The 21,044-nt window shown below is 38.4% G+C and overlaps 1 protein-coding gene across 2 annotated transcripts in view; it reads left to right on the top strand.

The window, feature by feature from the left end:
• The window catches only part of ELMO1 (engulfment and cell motility 1), a gene marked incomplete at both ends in the record, with an annotated part of 466,567 nt that overhangs the window by 82,655 nt on the left and 362,868 nt on the right, over positions 1-21,044 (top strand). For both annotated transcript variants that reach the window (XM_079711467.1, XM_079711468.1), the window contains one exon: positions 8,531-8,630. In XM_079711467.1, coding sequence (XP_079567593.1) covers positions 8,531-8,630 — 100 coding nt within the window. The remainder of the gene's footprint in view (positions 1-8,530; positions 8,631-21,044) is intronic.

The raw sequence follows: 21,044 nt of genomic DNA, 5'->3' as shown, positions 1-21,044 counted from the left end.
GTCTCAAATCATTCATCTTCCCCTACCCCTCCCACTAGAAGAAGTATTAATTGCAGGAACTCTTCAGTTATTAAATTCTAATAAAGTAGAAATATTGAGTTTTTAGGGTAAAGCTTCTTAAACCTAACTTTGATATATATTTTTAATATAGTAGAAGCACTTAATGGTAATAGCAGTAGAAGCCATCTTTTATGGGAATTTACTCTGTCCTGGGCATTGTCTCAATGTTTACACTCATTACTTCTAATTTACACTTTTATCCACCATACAAGATGAGTAAAATTAGAATTGTTTCCTTTATGAAGAAGTTAAAATGAGGTGGTGTTGGGATTCAAACTGATTTTTTCTCTAACAACCTCATACAATTTGCTAATGCAGAAGAATTTTAGGCTCTGAAGACAAAATAATTTCTTAAAATTTATCTGCCAGTAGTTTTAATCTTTTGGTATATAGAGGTGTTGGAAGTGTGACTAAGCATGAATCATGATTTCCATTTATCAATCACAGACAAAATCAATGCTCAGGGCCCTGGTAATTGCAAAGTAGCTTAATCAGACTAAGTACCATAGATAATAATTATAAACTCTAGACAAAATATTGCAAACAGAAACATCTAAAAACAAGTGTTTGAAGAAACTGTATAGCAACTGAAAACAGACAGAAAGAAGAAGTAATTCAATCTTTGAGAGAACAAATAAGCCCTAGATGAGATTTGTGTGTTTGCAGCTTTTTGCCTGAGGATTCCTGCTTATCCAGGTAGCATGGGGTGACAAGAACCCTCAGTCTCAGTAAGTTACTAAGAGGATATAGTTTGGGGCTGGCAGAGCAGCTAGATTATTAAGGGGAATCCATGAAAGAAAGGAGGCTCAGAGGGTATGAGACGACCCCATATCTATATATAAACTCTGCCAAATCTATCACTGATCACTGAAGTGTGAATATACGTGTGTATGGGAACCCCAGAAGGGACCTGGTAAAATTAGCAACTGGAAATGGAAAGAATTGGGAAGAGATTTAAACTGCCACTCACTGAGGAGTTTGGAGTCTGATTTTAGCCAAGTTAACTTCCTACTAGAACAAAAACCAATTCTTCAGAAGAACAAAACTGAACTATGGCCTTGGCAATGTTTCATTCCCAATGTTCAGAATACAGTAAAAAATTACTAGGTATATAAGGAATAGGAAAAGATGACCTATACTTAAGAAAAGAAATAAAGCAAGTAGTAGAAACCTACCTTAAGATGACCCAGATGTTGGAAATAGCAGATGACAATTTTAAAGCAATGTTTATAAATATATTAAAAGACTAAAGAAAAGCATTAGCATATTAAATTCACAGATGGGGAGTCTCAGCAGAGAAATGGAAATAAGAAATAACCAATTGGAAATTATGAAACTGAAAAGTATAATATTTAAAATGAAAAATTCACTGTAGGAGTTGAAGATGGCAGAAGAGACAGTAACCTTGAAGATGTATCAGTATAGATTACCCAATCTGAAGACTAGATAAAGTGAATAGTGAATAATTGACCTGTGAGATAGTAGCAGTTGATTTTAAATACATTTAATTGGGGTCCCAGAGAGAGAGGAAACAGATAATGGAGCAGAAAAATGTTTGAGGAAATAATGACAGAAAATTTCTGAAATTTGTTGAAAAACATAAATTTTTAGATCTAAGAAGCTTGTTGAACCCAAGTGGGATAAATAGAAAACTATGCCTAGAAACATCATAGTCAAACTTCTGAAATTGAAGGATAAAAAGGATACCTTGAAGGCAGCCAGAGAAAAACAACTTATTACATTAAGAAAATAAAAATAAGAATGAGAGCTGACTTCTGATTAGAAATAGTGGAGGCCAGAAGGCAACCTCTTAAAAGTTCTGAAAGAAAAAAAAACAAAAACTTGTCAACCCAGAATTCTTTTCTAATAACACTATCTTGAAAATGAAGGTGAAATAAAAGCACTTTCAAATAAAGGAAAACTAAGATGGTTCATTGTTAGCAGATACACACTACAGGAAACGTGAAGGAAGTTCTTCAATTAAGAGGCTTCAGGTAAAATTTGAAAAAGCAGGACCCAGCTATATGCTGTTTACAAGAGATATACTATAAATACAAAAGAACATGTAGTTTGAAAGTGGAAAAACATATACCATGTAACTGGAAATAATAATAAAACAGTTGTTTTATTAATATCAGGCACAATAAGACTTCAAGGCAACATATTATCAAAGATTAAGAGAGATAATTCACAATAAAAAATGGTTGGCTCATTAGGAAGACATAAAGTGTTAAATGTGTCTGTACCTAATATAAGGCTTCAAAGTACATGAAGCAAATCTGAACTAAAGAGAAGTATAGACAAATCTGTAATCATGGTTGGAGATTTTAACACTCTTTTCTAATTTCTTTTTTAATTTCTAATCTCCCTTCAAGAAAGAATTTGCTCATCAGCCCTGAGGAGTACAGTTAGCTGATAGCTTCCCGCTATAGCACATTCAAGATCCATAACAGCTTTCAAACTAAGACCTTACACGCTCTTTCTAGGCAGCCCCTAGTCAGTGAGCCTGATGAGCATGGTGCACATACCAGGGCCTGGCCATTTCTGCCCATTGTGGGACCCCTCTAACAGTCTGTATTTATACTGAGCTTCCTCTTGGGTTGGCTGGGACTGTCAGATCTACATCTGTGTCCCCTTTCCTTTCACAGGCATCAGATCTACCTCACGGTCTGAAGGGTATTTTTACCGTCTTGCTTTGTGCCTCTTTATCTTTCACAAGCACCGCCTATCTTCCAATAAACCTCTTGCTCTCCTTACTCCATCTCAGCATTAACTGAGGACTAAACTGACACAAAACTGACCTATGAGGAAATAGAAAATCTGAATACCCACGTCTATTAAAGAAGTTGAATTCATTTTCAAAAGCCTTTACACAATGAAAATTGGTTACACTGGTTAATTTTATTATACATATGCATAAGAAATACCAAATCTACACATATGGTTTCAGAAAATAGAGGCAGAGGGGAAAAGTCCTCAATCATTTTATGAGGCCAATGAGGCCAGTATCACTCTGATACCAAAACCTGACAAAGCCAATGCAGGAAATAAAAATTATAGATGATTTAATGAACAGAGGTGCAAAACTCCCCAGAAATGTATGAACAAATATAATCAAGCAATGTATAAAAAAGATTTGTGGCCTGTAAAGATGTAAAGATTTATCTCAAAAATAGTTTAACATCTGAAAAATCAGTCACTGTGATTTAGTATTTAGCAAAATAAAGGAGAAAACTTAAAGAGAAAAAGCATCTTTACAGATACAGAAAGTAGATAATAGATACAGAAAAAGCATTTCATCGCATCCAACAGTCATTCATAAAAATTCTCAGCAATCGAGGAATAATGGAGGGAACTTCCTCAACCTGATAAAGACTATCTGCAAAAAAAAGAAAAAAGTGTTATACTTAATGTTGGAAGACTGAATCCCCACCCCTCCCAATAAAGATTGGGAATAAGACAAATATGTAACACTTCTATTCAACCTTGTACTGTAGTTTTTAGCCATAGCAATAAGTCAAGAGAGAGAAGAAAGACATAATGATCAGAGAGGAAGAAGTAAAACCAACTCTATTCATAGAGGACATGATTGACTATGTAGAAAATCCTAAGGAATCTACAAAGAAACTGCTAGATCTCATAACTGAATTTAGCAAAGTTTCAGGATATAACATGAGTATATAAAAGGGACATTTTTATACCTTAATAGCAAACAACTGGAAAATGAAATTTTATAATTTCCATTTACAAAGTGTCAAAAATCATAAAATTCTTAGGAATAAATTTGACAAGAGACATCAGTATCTGTTCACTGAAAAAAAATATATTGCTGAAAGAAATTAAAGAAGACCTAAATAAGTGGAGAATTATACCATTTCATGGATTGGAAGACACAATATACTTAAGATAGCAATTCTCTCCAAATTAGGTTCAGTGAAATACAATCTTTTAAAAAGTAATTACGAGCCAATCCTAAAAACTTAAAGGAAATGCACTGGACCTAGAAGAGCCAAAACAGTCTTGAAAAACTCATAAAAATAGTAAACTTGGAAGATTTCATTAACTGACTTCAAGGCTTCCTGTAAATTTAGTTATTAACACAATATGATATTGGTATAAGAGGATAGACAGGTCCATGGAAGAGAATAGAGTCCAAAATTGATCCACAGTTAAATTTTCAATAAAGGAGCCAAAAGAATATATGCTGACGTAAGTAATGCTGTGATTCTAAAGGGTAAGGGAATGTCTGAAGGGCAACAGAAATCCATACATTTCAGTGTATATAAGTTTTACCAGAAACAAAATAAAATACTAGGAAAAACTCAAAGGGTAGGATAGAACTATATTCATTAATTCTGGCAATTAAGGATATATTATGATTTATTAATAACTTTGAAACTGGTCTTTATTTTCATCTTTTTTCTGCTTTTCTTTTGGGCATGACACCCAATGGAGACATTTGGAAGCACTATTCTTTTATAAAATTAGCAGCATAAAATGTAAATGCTTTGAGATTGGCTGAATTTTGTTGGAAAGAAGAGGGTCTCTACTGAATTGATGAGAAATATTTATTTGAATCATTCCAGCACACATGGTGTGTTGGCTGTGACATGGCTCTCAACCAGCATGTAAAGTTTGCAGTCGGCTTAATTTGTGGCAGTCAGTGCTGCAAAATCTTTATTTAGCTTGGCACTTTCTAAGAAACAAATAAACCAAACAAATAAAAATGCTCCCCGCATGTGCCATGTGGTTGCTTTATATTTGTAATCCTTTTAGCCTTGATCTTCTGCACCCAGCACTGATTTCAGAGACAGGACCTTGGCTCCTGCCTTCCCTCTTGGAGCCTGAATCACTCCTCTAGCAGTGAAATAAGCATCTGTGTCAGGGTTCAATAAGAGCTTTTATAGCTGCCTCATTTGAAATGAGATGATTAAGTCCATTGATTTGGAAGGTAATACAATTTTAGCATGGCTCTCCTTTTCTTGCAACTAAGGATTTGAAGTTGAATTTTGAAAAAATTCTCCCTCATGTAAACCTAGTATGCCATCCAGCAACCAGTTATAATGAATTATATATGTCATATATATACTATATGTATAATATAGTATAAATGCATATTATATATTTTATAATATATAATATATAACATGTAAACATAGTATATCAATAACATTTATATCTATATATTTTATAGGATACATATATATGATTATATATAATATATGTCTAATAACATTATATCCATAGAGTATATAGTTATATATTTAAATATATTAAATGTTATTAGATAATATTTATATAAGTATAAGTTATATAACATTTATATAAAACATTAGATGGACTAAGAGAGCTCTCCTTCTCCTGGGCACCTTGGTGTGATGTGAAGAAGCTTCTCTCATTTGTCAGTCGTTCACACTAATGGGTGATCACAAAGCACAGAAAGCCCTAGCTGCACTCTCAGAAATGGTGCTCCAACTCCTTAACAACCTTGGGGAGTTAAATCCTGGTCCCGAAAGCAGCTTGGAGATTTGGAAACCAAACAATACTCTTTCCCTTTTTCTCCATCTTTTCCCAGGTCCTTGCAGCCTGTCTGAGGAGCCTGTAGGCAGAGCTCTGGAACACTTAAGGAAGAGGGACAATCCCCAGATGTTACTAAGTCCATTTGGATTATGAGTCCATTGAGCAAGGACCAGAGTCATTTTGCCTTCAGATAATTAGATAGCATAAATACAATTTATCTTTTGCTTTTAAAGCAGTTAATGAAGACTAATATCATCTCTAGTCCCAGCTACAGGGAATATAAAGAAGAGTTTGATTTCAGCAGCATGTTACTCCTTTTTCACTGCCTGTTCCGTTGCTTGTTCTTTTAGTGACAATACTGAGGCAGTATTTTTGCACTGTGTGGAGGTCACAAATGCCATCCTCCAATGTCTTATAGATGGGCATCTTATAGCAGTTGAGGTCTTTTAGCATGCCAGGTGTAAACAAATGTCAGCCATTTGTTATCACTTGGTGGTTGTTTTTTCCTTTTTTTAAGTAAAAAAATTGCTAGTATGGTTTATCACTAATAATATAATAAAATAATAAATTAGCTAATATTGTTTACTAGTAATTCTATACATTATTATGTAATATTTTCACAGTAATACTAATGCCTACATAATCTGTTAATAAATCTTACTAATTGCTTTTATTTCCTGGCTCTCTTATTTTCCTGAGGCAATTTCCTGCTTGATTTTTTTTGCAAGCTAATGTTTGGATTTTCTTAGGACTCATTGTCTGTAGAAAGAGCCATTCTGGAATTTTTATATAACCTTTCTTGCTAGTATTTTTAATCCATTTTCCACCTGTCTTTCTACTTTTTTTTTGTTTTCTTAAAATAAGCTTGAGTTTTCTGGTTTGGAATTTCTTTTTGGGGGCATGATTCTCTGATGCCACCCTGTATGATTGGGATTGCCCGCCTGTGACTCAGAAAAGCCTTTAAAAAAATATTTGCTGCTTTTCTCTCTGGCTTGAAACGTTTGGCTTTTTTGCCATTTTTTTTTTTCTCTCTCCAAGGACAGAGAATTCTTGACACAATGAAGATAGACATTTGAAAATCATGAGCTTTATGTAGCTTTTTAAAATACCACTTTGCATAATGATAATAACTAACATTTGCATACTGCCTTCCATGTGCTATACAATGCTTAGAGGTCTCTAAGTATGGTAGCTCCTTTCATTTCCCCAGCAATTCTCTGAGTTAGGTATCGCCACCACCACCAGCATCACTGTCGTCCTCATTTTTATAAAATGAGGAAACCGAGGCATACAACGTGTCCTTGTCCACTGAGAGCTGGAGGGTAACCTCTGCTGTCTGACTCCAGAAACCAACCACTTAGCCATTTCTATCAGGCTCACCTCATCCCCTCTGATCTCCGGCAGCTTGGGATCACGGTCCTTTCTTGAGAGCCGCCTTTGCTAGGTCTCTTTTCAGCATCACAGCTTCGGAGATGATGCAGAATTTTCCAGGTCTGTTATTGAGGTTGGGCTGAGAACACTAGGAAGAAGGGAAATTGTGAAGCTGTTTTAAAAGAAATATGAGCTTGTTTCCTATTCTATTAATTGAAAATGGATGGGGAGATTCAATCTAGAGACTTTATGAGACTTTGTAGTGTAGCAATTGTGATATATAAGAGTCTACAGATTAAAAATCTGAACAACTAACTTTATTTTTAAAAAATGAAGCATATGACCAGTGTGGTTGTATATAGTGTGGAGATCCTGATGGGCGTAATTCAATGTACCTGAAGAGAAAGTACTTATCTTGAGAGTTTTGAGTTACTATTTATTATGGTGATAATTTACAGTAGAAGTGAGTTTCCAGTGTTGTTTTGAAAGCCCTAGAGATCAGGGTATTGTCTGATAAGGGTCACGGGTGGAGCTTTTTTAGAAGGCCGTTCTTTTAGTTGAGCTTGCCTGATCTCTGCTTAGACTTCTAACCCACTCATGAGACCCCTCCTACAGCCTTTTGAATCACAGCAAGTCTATGGCCAGCAAACAGTTATTATCTATAATATTCTAGAAAGCTATTGTATAAAGCCTATTAACTAAAGATAAAATGCTGGCCAGTGTAATATAGAAATGAATATGCTTACTTACATATATATTTGTATCTATGTGTGTGTGTGTAAATGCACTCACCCAAACACACACACACACACACACACACACACAAATATAGACCACAAGAATCCTTTGCAAAGTGCTAATACTGTTAATAGAATTATTTATAATCTTCCCTGTTGGATATCCAGAGATAATAAAAGAAGCATATTGCCCTGTTCCTAATTTTTGTTTACTGGGAAGCTTTTTTTTTTTTTTTTTTTTTTTTTTGTGGTACGCGGGCCTCTCACTGTTGTGGCCTCTCCCGTTGCGGAGCACAGGCTCCGGACGCGCAGGCTCAGCGGCCATGGCTCACGGGCCCAGCCGCTCCGCAGCATGTGGGATCTTCCCGGACCGGGGCACGAACCCATGTCCCCTGCATCGGCAGGTGGACTCTCAACCACTGTGCCACCAGGGAAGCCCGGAAGCTTTTTTAAGCTATCATTTACTGAATGCTTGTATGTTGCACACTTTATTAAGTGCTCTACAAGCAGCCCTGTGATGAAATAGATTTCACTATCCAGATTTTCAGCAGAGAAGACAGAGGCTCAGGGAGATTAGGGACCTGCCCAGTACAACACAGCTCACCTGAGTGAGAGTGTGAGCCCAGGTGTGTCCCATGGAGGCCCTGGCTCCCCTCTGTGAAGCCACCTGCCTCCTGCCTACTGACTCATGTTTGCAAGGACATTGCCTGTGGCCCAGCTGCTTATCCCAACGATCTCTTACAGTTCTGCTTGTATTCATCTTTCTAAAGCTTTCTCACTTCTGTCTTCCCTTGTATTCAGCTCTTGGGCCCATCACCCTTATACCATCTTGTGTTTTCCAGCTTTGGAGACATGCTGTCCTTCACCCTGACGGCCTTTGTGGAGCTGATGGACCACGGAATAGTGTCCTGGGATACGTTTTCGGTGGCATTCATTAAGAAGGTAATTCAGATTGTGCTTCCCAAGGTCAAATCACTTCCTTCTTTTACAGATATTTTTCTCTGATTTGAACATATTTTAGAGTCGTTTCTCTTAGTTCTTTGTGTTAAAGTGTGAGTGTGGTTTTTGATAGTATTATGTGTGTGGGGGTCAGGGCATCTAAATTCTGTATGAAAAATGACGTTTTCTCCCCACTGGGATCATAAGGGATTGTATAATACATGAGAACCCATAGTCAAGGAAAATCAAGGTGACATGTTAAAATCAGAGAAGTGTCTGCTGAGCCCCTGTTCTGGACTCTGCTGTTCTCAAGATCTAAGTAGAGTTCCTGCTGTCCTTCCCGATCCTTCTCCCCTTAACCAGGTGTTTAGGAAAAGGGAAAGAGGCAAAATATACTGATTATTATATGACTGGGTCTGAAGCAGGAATGTAAGAGAAGAAGGTGTGCTTGGATCCATGCCTCTTAGGCCGAGTAAGCCTGCTTACTGGTAATCTTGGTGCAATAAATGTCTCTGGGATCAACTAATTCGATTGGTTCCTACTTTCATTAGGAGGAAACTAATGAAGGTACAGGCAAGGGTGGACCTGGTTTGGGGAGAGAGGGCAGAAGAGGCCCCTACCATTCCCAGCAGTTGAATAGTAATAAAGACATGTCTGCAAATTTACAATTCTGTTTCCAATCTTCTAACCAAAAGTGAATAGCCCTGACTTTATAACTATTAAATGTAGTATTAAATCAAGAATCATTATTATTTATTAATTTGTTAACTTATTTTTCCTCTCTTTGTATTTGTGAAATGGTTTATAAATGTATTGGCATCTTTCTTCCTGCTGTTTTTGGGAATGAAGAGTTGTTTGGAATTCAAGTATTTGTCTTATAGGTCTAGATTCCTGGGAAGGGTTGTCTAAAATAAAGAATTTCAGAGAGTCTGTGCAAAAGCTGGAAAATCAAAGCAAAATCCAGTATGAGTCACTTGAGTTTTTAAAGACTTTTATTTTGAAATCATGGTAGACTTAGAGAGAATTTGCAAAAAAATAGTACAGAATGTTCCATGTAACCTTCAACCAGTTTCCCTAAACATTTTGCATAATAATAGTATTATTATCAAAACTAGGAAATTAACAGTGGTGTAATACTGTTACCATTATTTGATTTCAGCAGTTTTTCTACCAATTTCCTTTCTCTGGTTAAGGACCAGATCCAGGATCCAAGACTGCATTTAGTTGGCATGTCTCCTTAGTGTCTTCCAATGTGACAGTTCCTCAGTTTTTCCCTGTCTTTCATGACTTTGACAATTTTGAAGAATACTGGTCCGTTATTTTGTAGAATGTCCCTCAGTTTGGGTTTTTTGATATTTCCCTCATGGTTAAATTAAGGTTATGCGTTTTCGGCAAGAATATTAGAGAAGTAATGTTGTGCCCTTTTCAGAGCATCACATTAGGGTGTGAGATGTTAATATGCTTATTAATGGTGATGTTGACCTTGATTATGTGGATAAGGTGGTATCTTCTGGGTTTCCCCACTGTGAAGTTATCTCTTTTCCTTTTGAAGTTAGTCAGTACCTGGAGGGAGACACTGCCTTGAATTGAAGAGCATAGAAGAGCCTCTAGTCTGTGCATTGAGGGTGTTGGGAGCAGAAGCCCCACAGATTGAACGCCTTCATTATGTTGCCTATTTTTTTCAGAGGGGGGCCGATTGGGAACCCAGGGCCTTCTTGACGCACCTCTGAATCCTTTTTTCCTACATAAGGGCATAAAGCCAAGAGAAACAAGTAATGGGAACCACCTAGAAAACATACAAAGAAGGATGAAGTCTCTTTTTGCCTATATTTGTCAGTGGAATGAATTGCTAAAAAAAGGAGAAATGACTGTAGAAGAGAAAGCCAAGGAAATCCTGATGTGTTAGGAAGTACTTTCCTTTAGTGGTGACAGATAAAGCAAGCATTAGATTATGAATGCAGAGAACAAATTGCTGTATTTTTTCTTTCCAAGATAAAAGTTCTAGAGAAATGGAATATTATTCAGCCATAGAAAGAATGAAATATTGCCATTTGTAGCAACATGGATGGACCTAGAGATGATCATACTAAGTGAAGTAAGTCAGAAAGAGAAAGACAAATATCATATGATATCACTTATATGTGGGATCTAAAAAATAGTACAAATGAACTTATTTACAAAACAGAAACAGACTTACAGACATGGAAAACAAACTTATGGTTACCAAAGGGTAAAGGGGAGAGGGATAAATTAGGAGTATGGAATTAACAGGTACACACTACTATATGTAAAATAGATAAACAACAAGGACCTACTGTAGAGCACAGGGAACTATATTCAATATCTTGTAATAACCTATAATGGAAAAGAAGCTGAAAAAGAATATATATATATGTGTGTATATATATATATATATATATACACGCACACGTATATATGTACACACACACATATAAAACTGAATCACTTTGCTGTACTGACACTAACAGAATATTGTAAATCAACTGGACTTCAATTTAAAACAAAAGTTCTAGGGAAGAAAGTTCAAATCTAAAAATACTGGGTTTTGCAGATTTTTTATACTTAACAGAATTTTTCAGTTCATTCTGAATTTATGTCAGGCCTTTCTTTCCTACATCCAAATTGCTTTGCTATTCTGATATTAGAGCCTCTTTTGCTATAAAAACAGTGCTGTTCTGAACGTGAATTCCTTGAAGTTATGTTATGCTTTCACCCACATTATCTCTTTTGATCCCCACAGCAATCCTTTGCAGAACAGAGCAGTTAGTCTTGCTATTCCTGGTCAGGAGATGAGGACACGGTGGCTTGGGGAGATTGAGTGAGGTTATAGAGAGCGGGGTGTCATTGGTCCCCCGGGTCAGGGCTCCCTCCCCCGTCATCACGCGCCTGTGTTTTAAGTGAAGGAAAGAACAGCTCCTGAAGGATAGTCTTGGTGAAGCAGCGTTACCTGTTGTTCAGCCCTCCCTGACCTCACTGGTGCAGAGTTAACTGATTTCTTCTGCTCTCCATTCTCCTTGGATCTTGTATATGCCTCTGTTCCAGCACTTGCCACATTTCTGAGGACTTCTTGTTCTTTTGACTGGCTCTCCCAAGAGACCATGAGTCCTTGGAGGGTGGAACCATGGCTTTCTTCCTGTCTCTATCCTTAGAACCCGGCATAGAGTAAGACCTTAATACGTTTCTGTGAAATGAATGAGTGAAATTTGCTTTGGAAGCATTTTTTTAAACCCTAAAACTTGAAGAAAAAAAAAAATACTGTGCCACTGTATTTAAATATGTTTCAATTAAAACTTCAGTTATGAATATAAAGGAATTACAAAGCTGTCTTTCTTTAAACGATGTGAGACGTGGTTAGAGAGAATGACAGTGATCTATTTTCCTAACTGCTTATGAAAACAGTTTCATTCACTGAAATTAAATAAAAATCATATTAGATCTAAGGAAGCAAAGACTAGCAGTCTTGGCAGTTTAAGTTAAAAATTAAATATTTTCAAAAGGCAGCACGTTTAATATATGCTATCCTCATTCCTAGTCATTCTGTTTTCTTTGCATTGCTACTTAAATCTCAACTCCTTATGTGAATTAAAAAAAGAATGGTCATCAGAAAATGACTTTATAATTGATAGTTTTTGTAAGGTTAACTTTTTTATTCATTAGCTGGATCAAATTCAGCACTTTGACAACCCAGGAATTGTATACAGGCAACTGTCTTTTAAATGGAGCTTTATCTAGACAAAAATCAACTAGGAAATGCGCTGACAAAAGATGCTTATCTCTGTGGTCCAGACTTGGCTTCCTATTAATGCCAAATTCATACGACTTTGGAGCAATATTTTTCCCCTGCCAGCCTTGGTCTCCTTCTCCACTATCTATTTTGTTATGTGTGAATCTAGATTCTAGTTTACAAATTTTTTCTGTAATAAATAATATCATTTCATAAACACTTTGAAACTTGGAATCCCTTGATGCCAATATATAACGTTGTTGCTTTTTTTTTTTATTAGTTTCTGCTTTATAACAAAGTGAATCAGTCATACATATACATCTGTTCCCACATCCCTTCCCTCATGCATCTCCCTCCCTCCCACCCTCCCCATCCCACCCCTCCAGGCAGTCACAAAGCACCCAGCTGATCTCCCTGTGCTCTGCGGCTGCTTCCCACTAGCTATCTACCTTACGTTTGGTAGTGTATATATGTCCATGCCTCTCTTTCGCTTTGTCACAGCTTACCCTTCCCCCTCCCCATATCCTCAAGTCCATTCTCAAGTAGGTCTGTGTCTTTATTTCTGTCTTACCCCTATGTTCTTCATGACATTTTTTTTCTTAAATTCCATATGTATGTGTCAGCATACAGTATTTGTCTTTCTCTTTCTGACTTACTTCACTCTGTATGACAGACTCTAGGTCCATCCACCTCATTACAAATAGCTCAATTTCATTTCTTTTTATGGCTGAGTAATATTCCATTGTATATATGTGCCACATCTTCTTTACCCATTCATCCGATGATGGACACTTAGGTTGTTTCCATCTCCGGGCTATTGTAAATAGTGCTGCAATGAACATTGTGGTACATGACTCTTTTTGAATTATGGTTTTCTCAAGGTATATGCCCAGTAGTGGGATTGCTGGGTCATATGGTAGTTCTATTTTTAGTTTTTTAAGGAACCTCCATACTGTTCTCCATAGTAGCTGTACCAATTCACATTCCCACCAGCAGTGCAAGAGTGTTCCCTTTTCTCCACACCCTCTCCAGCATTTATTGTTTCTAGATTTTTTGATGATGGCCCTTCTGACTGGTGTGAGATGATATCTCATTGTAGTTTTGATTTGCATTTTTCTAATGATTAAAGATGTTGAGCATCCTTTCATGTGTTTCTTGGCAGGCTGTATATCTTCAGTGGAGAAATGTCTATTTAGGTCTTCTGCCCATTTTTGGATTGGGTTGTTTGTTTTTTTGTTATTGAGCTGCATGAGCTGCTTATAAATTTTAGAGATTAATCCTTTGTCAGTTGCTTCATTTGCAAATATTTTCTCCCATTCTGAGGGTTGTCTTTTGGTCTTGTTTATGGTTTCCTTTGCTGTGCAAAAGCTTTTAAGTTTCATTAGGTCCCATGTGTTTATTTTTGTCTTTATTTCCATTTCTCTAGGAGGTGGGTCAAAAAGGATCTTGCTGTGATTTATGTCATAGAGTGTTCTGCCTATGTTTTCCTCTAAGAGTTTGATAGTGTCTGGCCTTACATTTAGGTCTTTAATCCATTTTGAGCTTATTTTTGTGTATGGTGTTAGGGAGTGATCTAATCTCATACTTTTACATGTCCCTGTCCAGTTTTCCCAGCACCACTTACTGAAGAGACTGTCCTTTCTCCACCGTACATTCCTGCCTCCTTTATCAAAGATAAGGTGACCATATGTCCGTGGGTTTATCTCTGGGCTTTCTATCCTGTTCCATTGATCTATCTTTCTGTTTTTGTGCCAGTACCATACTGTCTTGATTACTGTAGCTTTGTAGTATAGTCTGAAGTCAGGGAGCCTGATTCCTCCAGCTCCACTTTTCGTTCTCAAGATTGCTTTGGCTATTCGGGGTCTTTTGTGTTTCCATACAAATTGTGAAATTTTTTGTTCTAGTTCTGTGAAAAATGCCAGTGGTAGTTTGATAGGGATTGCATTGAATCTGTAGATTGCTTTGGGTAGTAGAGTCATTTTCACAATGTTGATTCTTCCAATCCAAGAACATGGTACATCTCTCCATCTATTTGTATCACCTTTAATTTCTTTCATCCGTGTCTTATAATTTTCTGCATACAGGTCTTTTGTTTCCTTAGGTAGGTTTATTCCTAGATATTCTATTCTTTTTGTTGCAATGGTAAATGGGAGTGTTTCCTTGATTTCACTTTCAGATTTTTCATCATTAGTATATAGGAATGCCACAGATTTCTGTGCATTAATTTTGTATCCTGCAACTTTACCAAATTCATTGATTAGCTCTAGTAGTTTTCTGGTAGCATCTTTAGGATTCTCTATGTATAGTATCATGTTATCTGCAAACAGTGACAGCTTTACTTCTTCTTTTCCGATTTGGATTCCTTTTATTTCCTTTTCTTCTCTGATTGCTGTGGCTAAAACTTCCAAAACTATGTTGAATAATAGTGGTGAGAGTGGGCAACCTTGTCTTGTTCCTGATCTCAGTGGAAATGGTTTCAGTTTTTCACCATTGAGGACAATGTTGGCTGTGGGTTTGTCATATATGGCCTTTATTATGTTGAGGAAAGTTCCCTCTATGCCTACTTTCTGCAGGGTTTTTATCATAAATGGGTGTTGAATTTTGTCGAAAGCTTTCTCTGCATCTATTGAGATGATCATATGGTTTTTCTCCTTCAATTTGTTAATATGGTGTATCACGTTGATTGATTTGCGTATATTGAAGAATCCTTGCATTCCTGGAATAAACCCCACTTGATCATGGTGTATGATCCTTTTAATGTGCTGTTGGATTCTGTTTGCTAGTATTTTGTTGAGGATTTTTGCATCTATGTTCATCAGTGATATTGGCCTGTAGTTTTCTTTCTTTGTGACATCCTTGTCTGGTTTTGGTATCAGGGTGATGGTGGCCTCATAGAATGAGTTTGGGAGTGTTCCTCCCTCTGCTATATTTTGGAAGAGTTTGAGAAGGATAGGTGTTAGCTCTTCTCTAAATGCTTGATAGAATTCGCCTGTGAAGCCATCTGGTCCTGGGCTTTTGTTTGTTGGAAGATTTTTTATCACAGTTTCAATTTCAGTGCTTGTGATTGGTCTGTTCATATTTTCTATTTCTTCCTGATTCAGTCTTGGCAGGTTGTGCATTTCTAAGAATTTGTCCATTTCTTCCAGGTTGTCCATTTTATTGGCATAGAGTTGCTTGTAATAATCTCTCATGATCTTTTGTATTTCTGCAGTGTCAGTTGTTACTTCTCCTTTTTCATTTCTAATTCTATTGATTTGAGTCTTCTCCCTTTTTTTCTTGATGAGTCTGGCTAATGGTTTATCAATTTTGTTTATGTTCTCAAAGAACCAGCTTTTAGTTTTATTGATCTTTGCTATCGTTTCCTTCATTTCTTTTTCATTTATTTCTGATCTGATTTTTATGATTTCTTTCCTTCTGCTAACTTTGGGATGTTTTTGTTCTTCTTTCTCTAATTGCTTTAGGTGCAAGGTTAGGTTGTTTATTCGAGATGTTTCCTGTTTCTTAAGGTGGGATTTTATTGCTATAAACTTCCCTCTTAGAACTGCTTTTGCTGCATCCCATAGGTTTTGGGTCGTCGTGTCTCCATTGTCATTTGTTTCTAGGTATTTTTAAATTTCCTCTTTGATTTCTTCAGTGATCACTTCGTTATTAAGTAGTGTATTGTTTAGCCTCCATGTGTTTGTATTTTTTACAGCTCTTTTCCTGTAATTGATATCTAGTCTCATAGCATTGTGGTCAGAAAAGATACTTGATACAATTTCAATTTTCTTAAATTTACCAAGGCTTGATTTGTGACCCAAGATATGATCTATCCTGGAGAATGTTCCATGAGCACTTGAGAAAAATGTGTATTCTGTTGTTTTTGGATGGAATGTCCTATAAATATCAATTAAGTCCATCTTGTTTAATGTATCATTTAAAGCTTGTGTTTCCTTATTTATTTTCATTTTGGATGATCTGTCCATTGGTGAAAGTAGGGTGTTAAAGTCCCCTACTATGATTGTGTTACTGTCGATTTCTCCTTTTATGGCTGTTAGTATTTGCCTTATGTATTGAGGTGCTCCTACGTTTGGTGCATAAATATTTACAATTGTTATATCTTCTTCTTGGATCGATCCCTTGATCATTATGTAGTGTCCTTCTTTGTCTCTTCTAATAGTCTTTATTTTAAAGTCTATTTTGTCTGATATGAGAATTGCTACTCCAGCTTTCTTTTGGTTTCCATTTGCATGGAATATCTTTTTCCATCCCCTTACTTTCAGTCTGTATGTGTCTCTAGGTCTGAAGTGGGTCTCTTGTAGACAGCATATATATGGGTCTTGTTTTTGTATCCATTCAGCCAATCTGTGTCTTTTGGTGGGAGCATTTAGTCCATTTACATTTAAGGTAATTATCGATATGTATGTTCCTATTCCCATTTCCTTAATTGTTTTGGGTTCGTTATTGTAGGTCTTTTCCTTCTGTTGTGTTTCTTGCCTAGAGAAGTTCCTTTAGCATTTGTTGTAAAGCTGGTTTGGTGGTGCTGAACTCTCTCAGCTTTTGCTTGTCTGTAAACGTTTTAATTTCTCCATCAAATCTGAATGAGATCCTTGCTGGGTAGAGTAATCTTGGTTGCAGGTTTTTCTCCTTCATCACTTTAATTATGTCCTGCCACTCCCTTCTGGCTTGTAGAGTTTCTGCTGAGAGATCAGCTGTTAACCTTATGGGGATTCCCTTGTGTGTTATTTGTTGTTTTTGCCTTGCTGCTTTTAATAGGATTTCTTTGTGTTTAATTTTTGACAGTTTGATTAATATGTGTCTTGGCGTATTTCTCCTTGGATTTATTCTGTATGGGACTCTCTGTGCCTCCTGGACTTGATTAACTATTTCCTTTCCCATATTAGGGAAGTTTTCAACTATAATCTCTTCAAATATTTTCTCAGTCCCTTTCTTTTTCTCTTCTTCTTCTGGAACCCCTATAATTCGAATGTTGGTGCGTTTAATGTTGTCCCAGAGGTCTCTGAGACTCTCCTCTGTTCTTTTCATTCTTTTTTCTTTATTTTGCTCTGCAGCAGTTATTTCCACTATTTTATCTTCCACCTCACTTATCCGTTCTTCTGCCTCAGTTATTCTGCTATTGATCCCATCTAGAGTATTTTTAATTTCATTTATTGTGTTTTTCATCGATGCTTGATTCATCTTTAGTTCTTCTAGGTCCTTGTTAACTGTTTCTTGCATTTTGTCTATTCTATTTCCAAGATTTTGGATCTTGGAAATAGAATCTTGGATCATCTTTACCATCATTATTCTGAATTCTTTTTCAGGTAGACTGCCTATTACCTCTTCATTTGTTAGGTCTGGTGGGTTTTTATCTTGCTCCTTCTCCTGCTGTGTGTTTTTCTGTCTTCTCATTTTGCTTATGTTACTGTGTTTGGGGTCTCCTTTTTGCAGGCTGCAGGTTCGTAGTTCCCGTTGTTTTTGGTGTCTGTCCCCAGTGGCTAAGGTTGGTTTAGTGGGTTGTGTAGGCTTCCTGGTGGTGGGGACTAGTGCCTGTGTTCTGCTGGATGAGGCTGGATCTTGTCTTTCTGATGGGCAGGTCCACGTCTGGTGGTGTGTTTTGGGGTGTCTGCGGACTTTTTATGATTTTAGGCCACCTCTGTGCTAATGGGTGGCGTTGTGTTCCTGTCTTGCTAGTTGTTTGGCATAGGGTGTCCAGCACTGTAGCTTGCTGGTCGTTGAGTGAAGCTGGGTCCTGGTGTTGAGATGGAGATCTCTGGAAGATTTTCGCCGTTTGATATTATGTGGAGCTGGGAGGTCTCTTGTGGACCAGTGTCCTGAAGTTGGCTCTCCCACCTCAGAGGCACAGCACTGACTCCTGGCTCCTCAATTTGGGATGATTTGTTGACTATTCATGTATTCCACAGATGCAGAGTACATCAAGTTGATTGTGGAGCTTTAATCCGCTGCTTCTGAGGCTGCTGGGAGAGGTTTCCCTTTCTCTTCTTTGTTCTCACAGCTCCTGGGTCTCAGCTTTGGATTTGGCCCCGCCTCTGCGTGTAGGTCGCCGGAGGGCGTCTGTTCTTCGCTCAGACAGGACAGGGTAAAAGGAGCAGCCTCTTCGGGGACTCTGGCTCACTCAGGCCGGGCGGGAGGGAGGGGCACGGAGTGCAGGGCGAGCCTACAGCGGAGGTCGGCGTGACGTTGCACTAGCCCGAGGCGCGCCGTGCGTTCTCCCAGGGAAGCCGCCCCTGGATCCCGGGACCCCGGCAGTGGCGGGCTGAACAGGCTCCCGGAAGGGCGGTGTGGGCAGTGACTTGCGCTCGCACACAGGCTTCTTGGCGGCGGCAGCAGCAGCCCCAGCGTCCCACGCCCGTCTCTGGGCTCCGCGCTTTCAGCCGCGACTCGCGCCCGTCTGTGGAGCCCCTTTAAGCAGCGCTCTTAATCCCCTCTCCTCGCGCACCAGGAAACCCAGAGGGAAGAAAAAGTCTCTTGCCTCTTAGGCAGCTCCAGAGTTTTCCCGGACTCCCTCCCGGCCAGCCGCGGCACACTAGCCCCCTTCAGGCTGAGTTCTCGCCGCCAGCCCCAGTCCTCTCCCTGCGCTCTGACCGAAGCCCAAGCCTCAGCTTCCAGCGCCGCCCGCCCCAGCGGGCGAGCAGACAAGCCTCCCGGGCTGGTGAGTGCCGCTCGGCACCGCTCCTCTGTGCGGGAATCTCTCCGCTTTGCCCTACCCAGGTACGTGGGGAGTTTCTTGCCTTTTGGGAGGTCTGGGGTCTTCTGCCAGCGTTCAGTATGTGTTCTGTAGGAGTTGTTCCACGTGTAGCTGTATTTCTGGTGTATCCATGGGGAGGAAGGTGATCTCCACGTCTTACTCTTCCGCCATCTTACCTCTGCTTCTCCAACATTGTTGCTTTTTAAAGACTTGGCTTCTTAGGGAGAGGGTCAGAAGGCATGGAGAGGAAAGAAATGAAAAAAAAAAAACAAACCTAGAACTTTCTGTGTTACCAGTTGGTTTTCCCCTAGCCAAGTATAATATCAGTGATTTTTCTTGGAAGGAAAATTTTATACAAATGCTCTTGAAACCTTAGCTCTGCAGGAGGGCCTGGTTCACCCTGCAGTATTTTCAGTGTCTGGATAAACATCCAGCCAGTTTCAGCTTAGACACCCAATAATTTTTGCCTCTTAAAAACTTGAGAGATTTATGGGCCTCTGCCCAGATAATTTAAAATATGGGAGTGGAGCTCCATGTTCTCCATGGATCTTTTCTGTTTTGATAACTCAGGATAATTTTAAGATCTCAATCTAAGTGATTCAAAGAAGTGTTTATGTAATTTTAATAATTTGTATCATTAATTCATGTGATGACCCTTAGCTTCTTAAAAGTCACCCAAATATTCCTATGTTTTATTTTGGTAGCACTTTTAAATGAGTGGAAGCATGTGGAGGTAATATATATAATTACTGTTAGTTCCTCCTACCTCTTTTTCCCTTTGATACAGACCTACTTTCAAGAAGCTGTCCTTTGATTGGTTTAGGCCAGCTCACCTGTGTTGACCAAAAGTACAGAAATGGAGCTGGGAAAAATTTAAAGGCAAAGGAAGTCATTATTGACTTTTGGGAAGCTAAGGGAAATTAAAATTTAACCAGACAATCTTTAACCTTCTATAGCTATACTACGATCTATAGTTTTTAAGCTAGACATGGAAAATAACATTTATACAGTCACAAATTTGTCCATGCACCAATAAGGAGCCTGTCTACAGTCATCATGTTTGCTCAATCAGCCCGGATGCCTTGGTTATTAGTACTCATTAGTTGACAATATTGGGTCATTTAGATGTCTAGTTAAAAACTATTGACAAATAAGGCAAAAGATAGAAGTTAGTTTCAAAAAACAACTAGTATCTCCTACAGAATTGTGCATAAGACTCTAATGAGTTGTGTGCCTGCTCTCTGCCAGCTTAGTGTGTTACACAAAATTTTGTACCCTGCTTCAGGCTTGCTGAAGAGATGGGATCTATGTGTCAAGGAAGAGCTGAAGTGATAGAAAAGATTAACTTTAAACAATACCTTGAGGAAGGTAATGGATTAGTTTCATGAGAGAGAAATATATAAAAATGGCAAATGGAAATGGAATATATATGTGGGGTACAATGTCTGAATGAAAGCAAAGGCCATAGCCTGTTTTACCATCATTGTATAAGCCTGTTGGGAGCAGGTGAGAGTTAATAATTTGCAGAGAACTTTAAAACCCATTATAAGAAAGTGTGCTTCATACCAGGAAAACATTGAGAGTTTTTTTTTTTTTTTGCGGTATGCGGGCCTCTCACTGCTGTGGCCTCTCCCGTTGCGGAGCACAGGCTCCGGACGCGCAGGCTCAGCGGCCATGGCTCACGGGCCCAGCCGCTCCGCAGCATGTGGGACCCTCCCGGACCGGGGCACGAACCCGTGTCCCCTGCATCGGCAGGCGGACTCTCAACCACTGCGCCACCAGGGAAGCCCTACGTTGAGAGTTTTGATTATTTCAAGAAAGGAAATACTGTCACAGGATATTTATGGAAGTAAAGGGTAAATTTGTATTAGAGGGAAATCTTAAACATAGAGGAAACTGAAGAAGATGCTGTCTTAGTAACCCAGGAAGGAGTTGGACCGTGGGCCAGTGTTGTGTATATACAACTGAACATGTATCATAGGGG

The sequence above is a fragment of the Hyperoodon ampullatus genome (genome assembly GCF_949752795.1).
Source record: "Hyperoodon ampullatus genome assembly, chromosome: 9".
NCBI classification, from domain to species: Eukaryota; Metazoa; Chordata; class Mammalia; order Artiodactyla; family Ziphiidae; genus Hyperoodon; species Hyperoodon ampullatus.
This window is presented reverse-complemented; position numbering and strand designations above follow the sequence as displayed.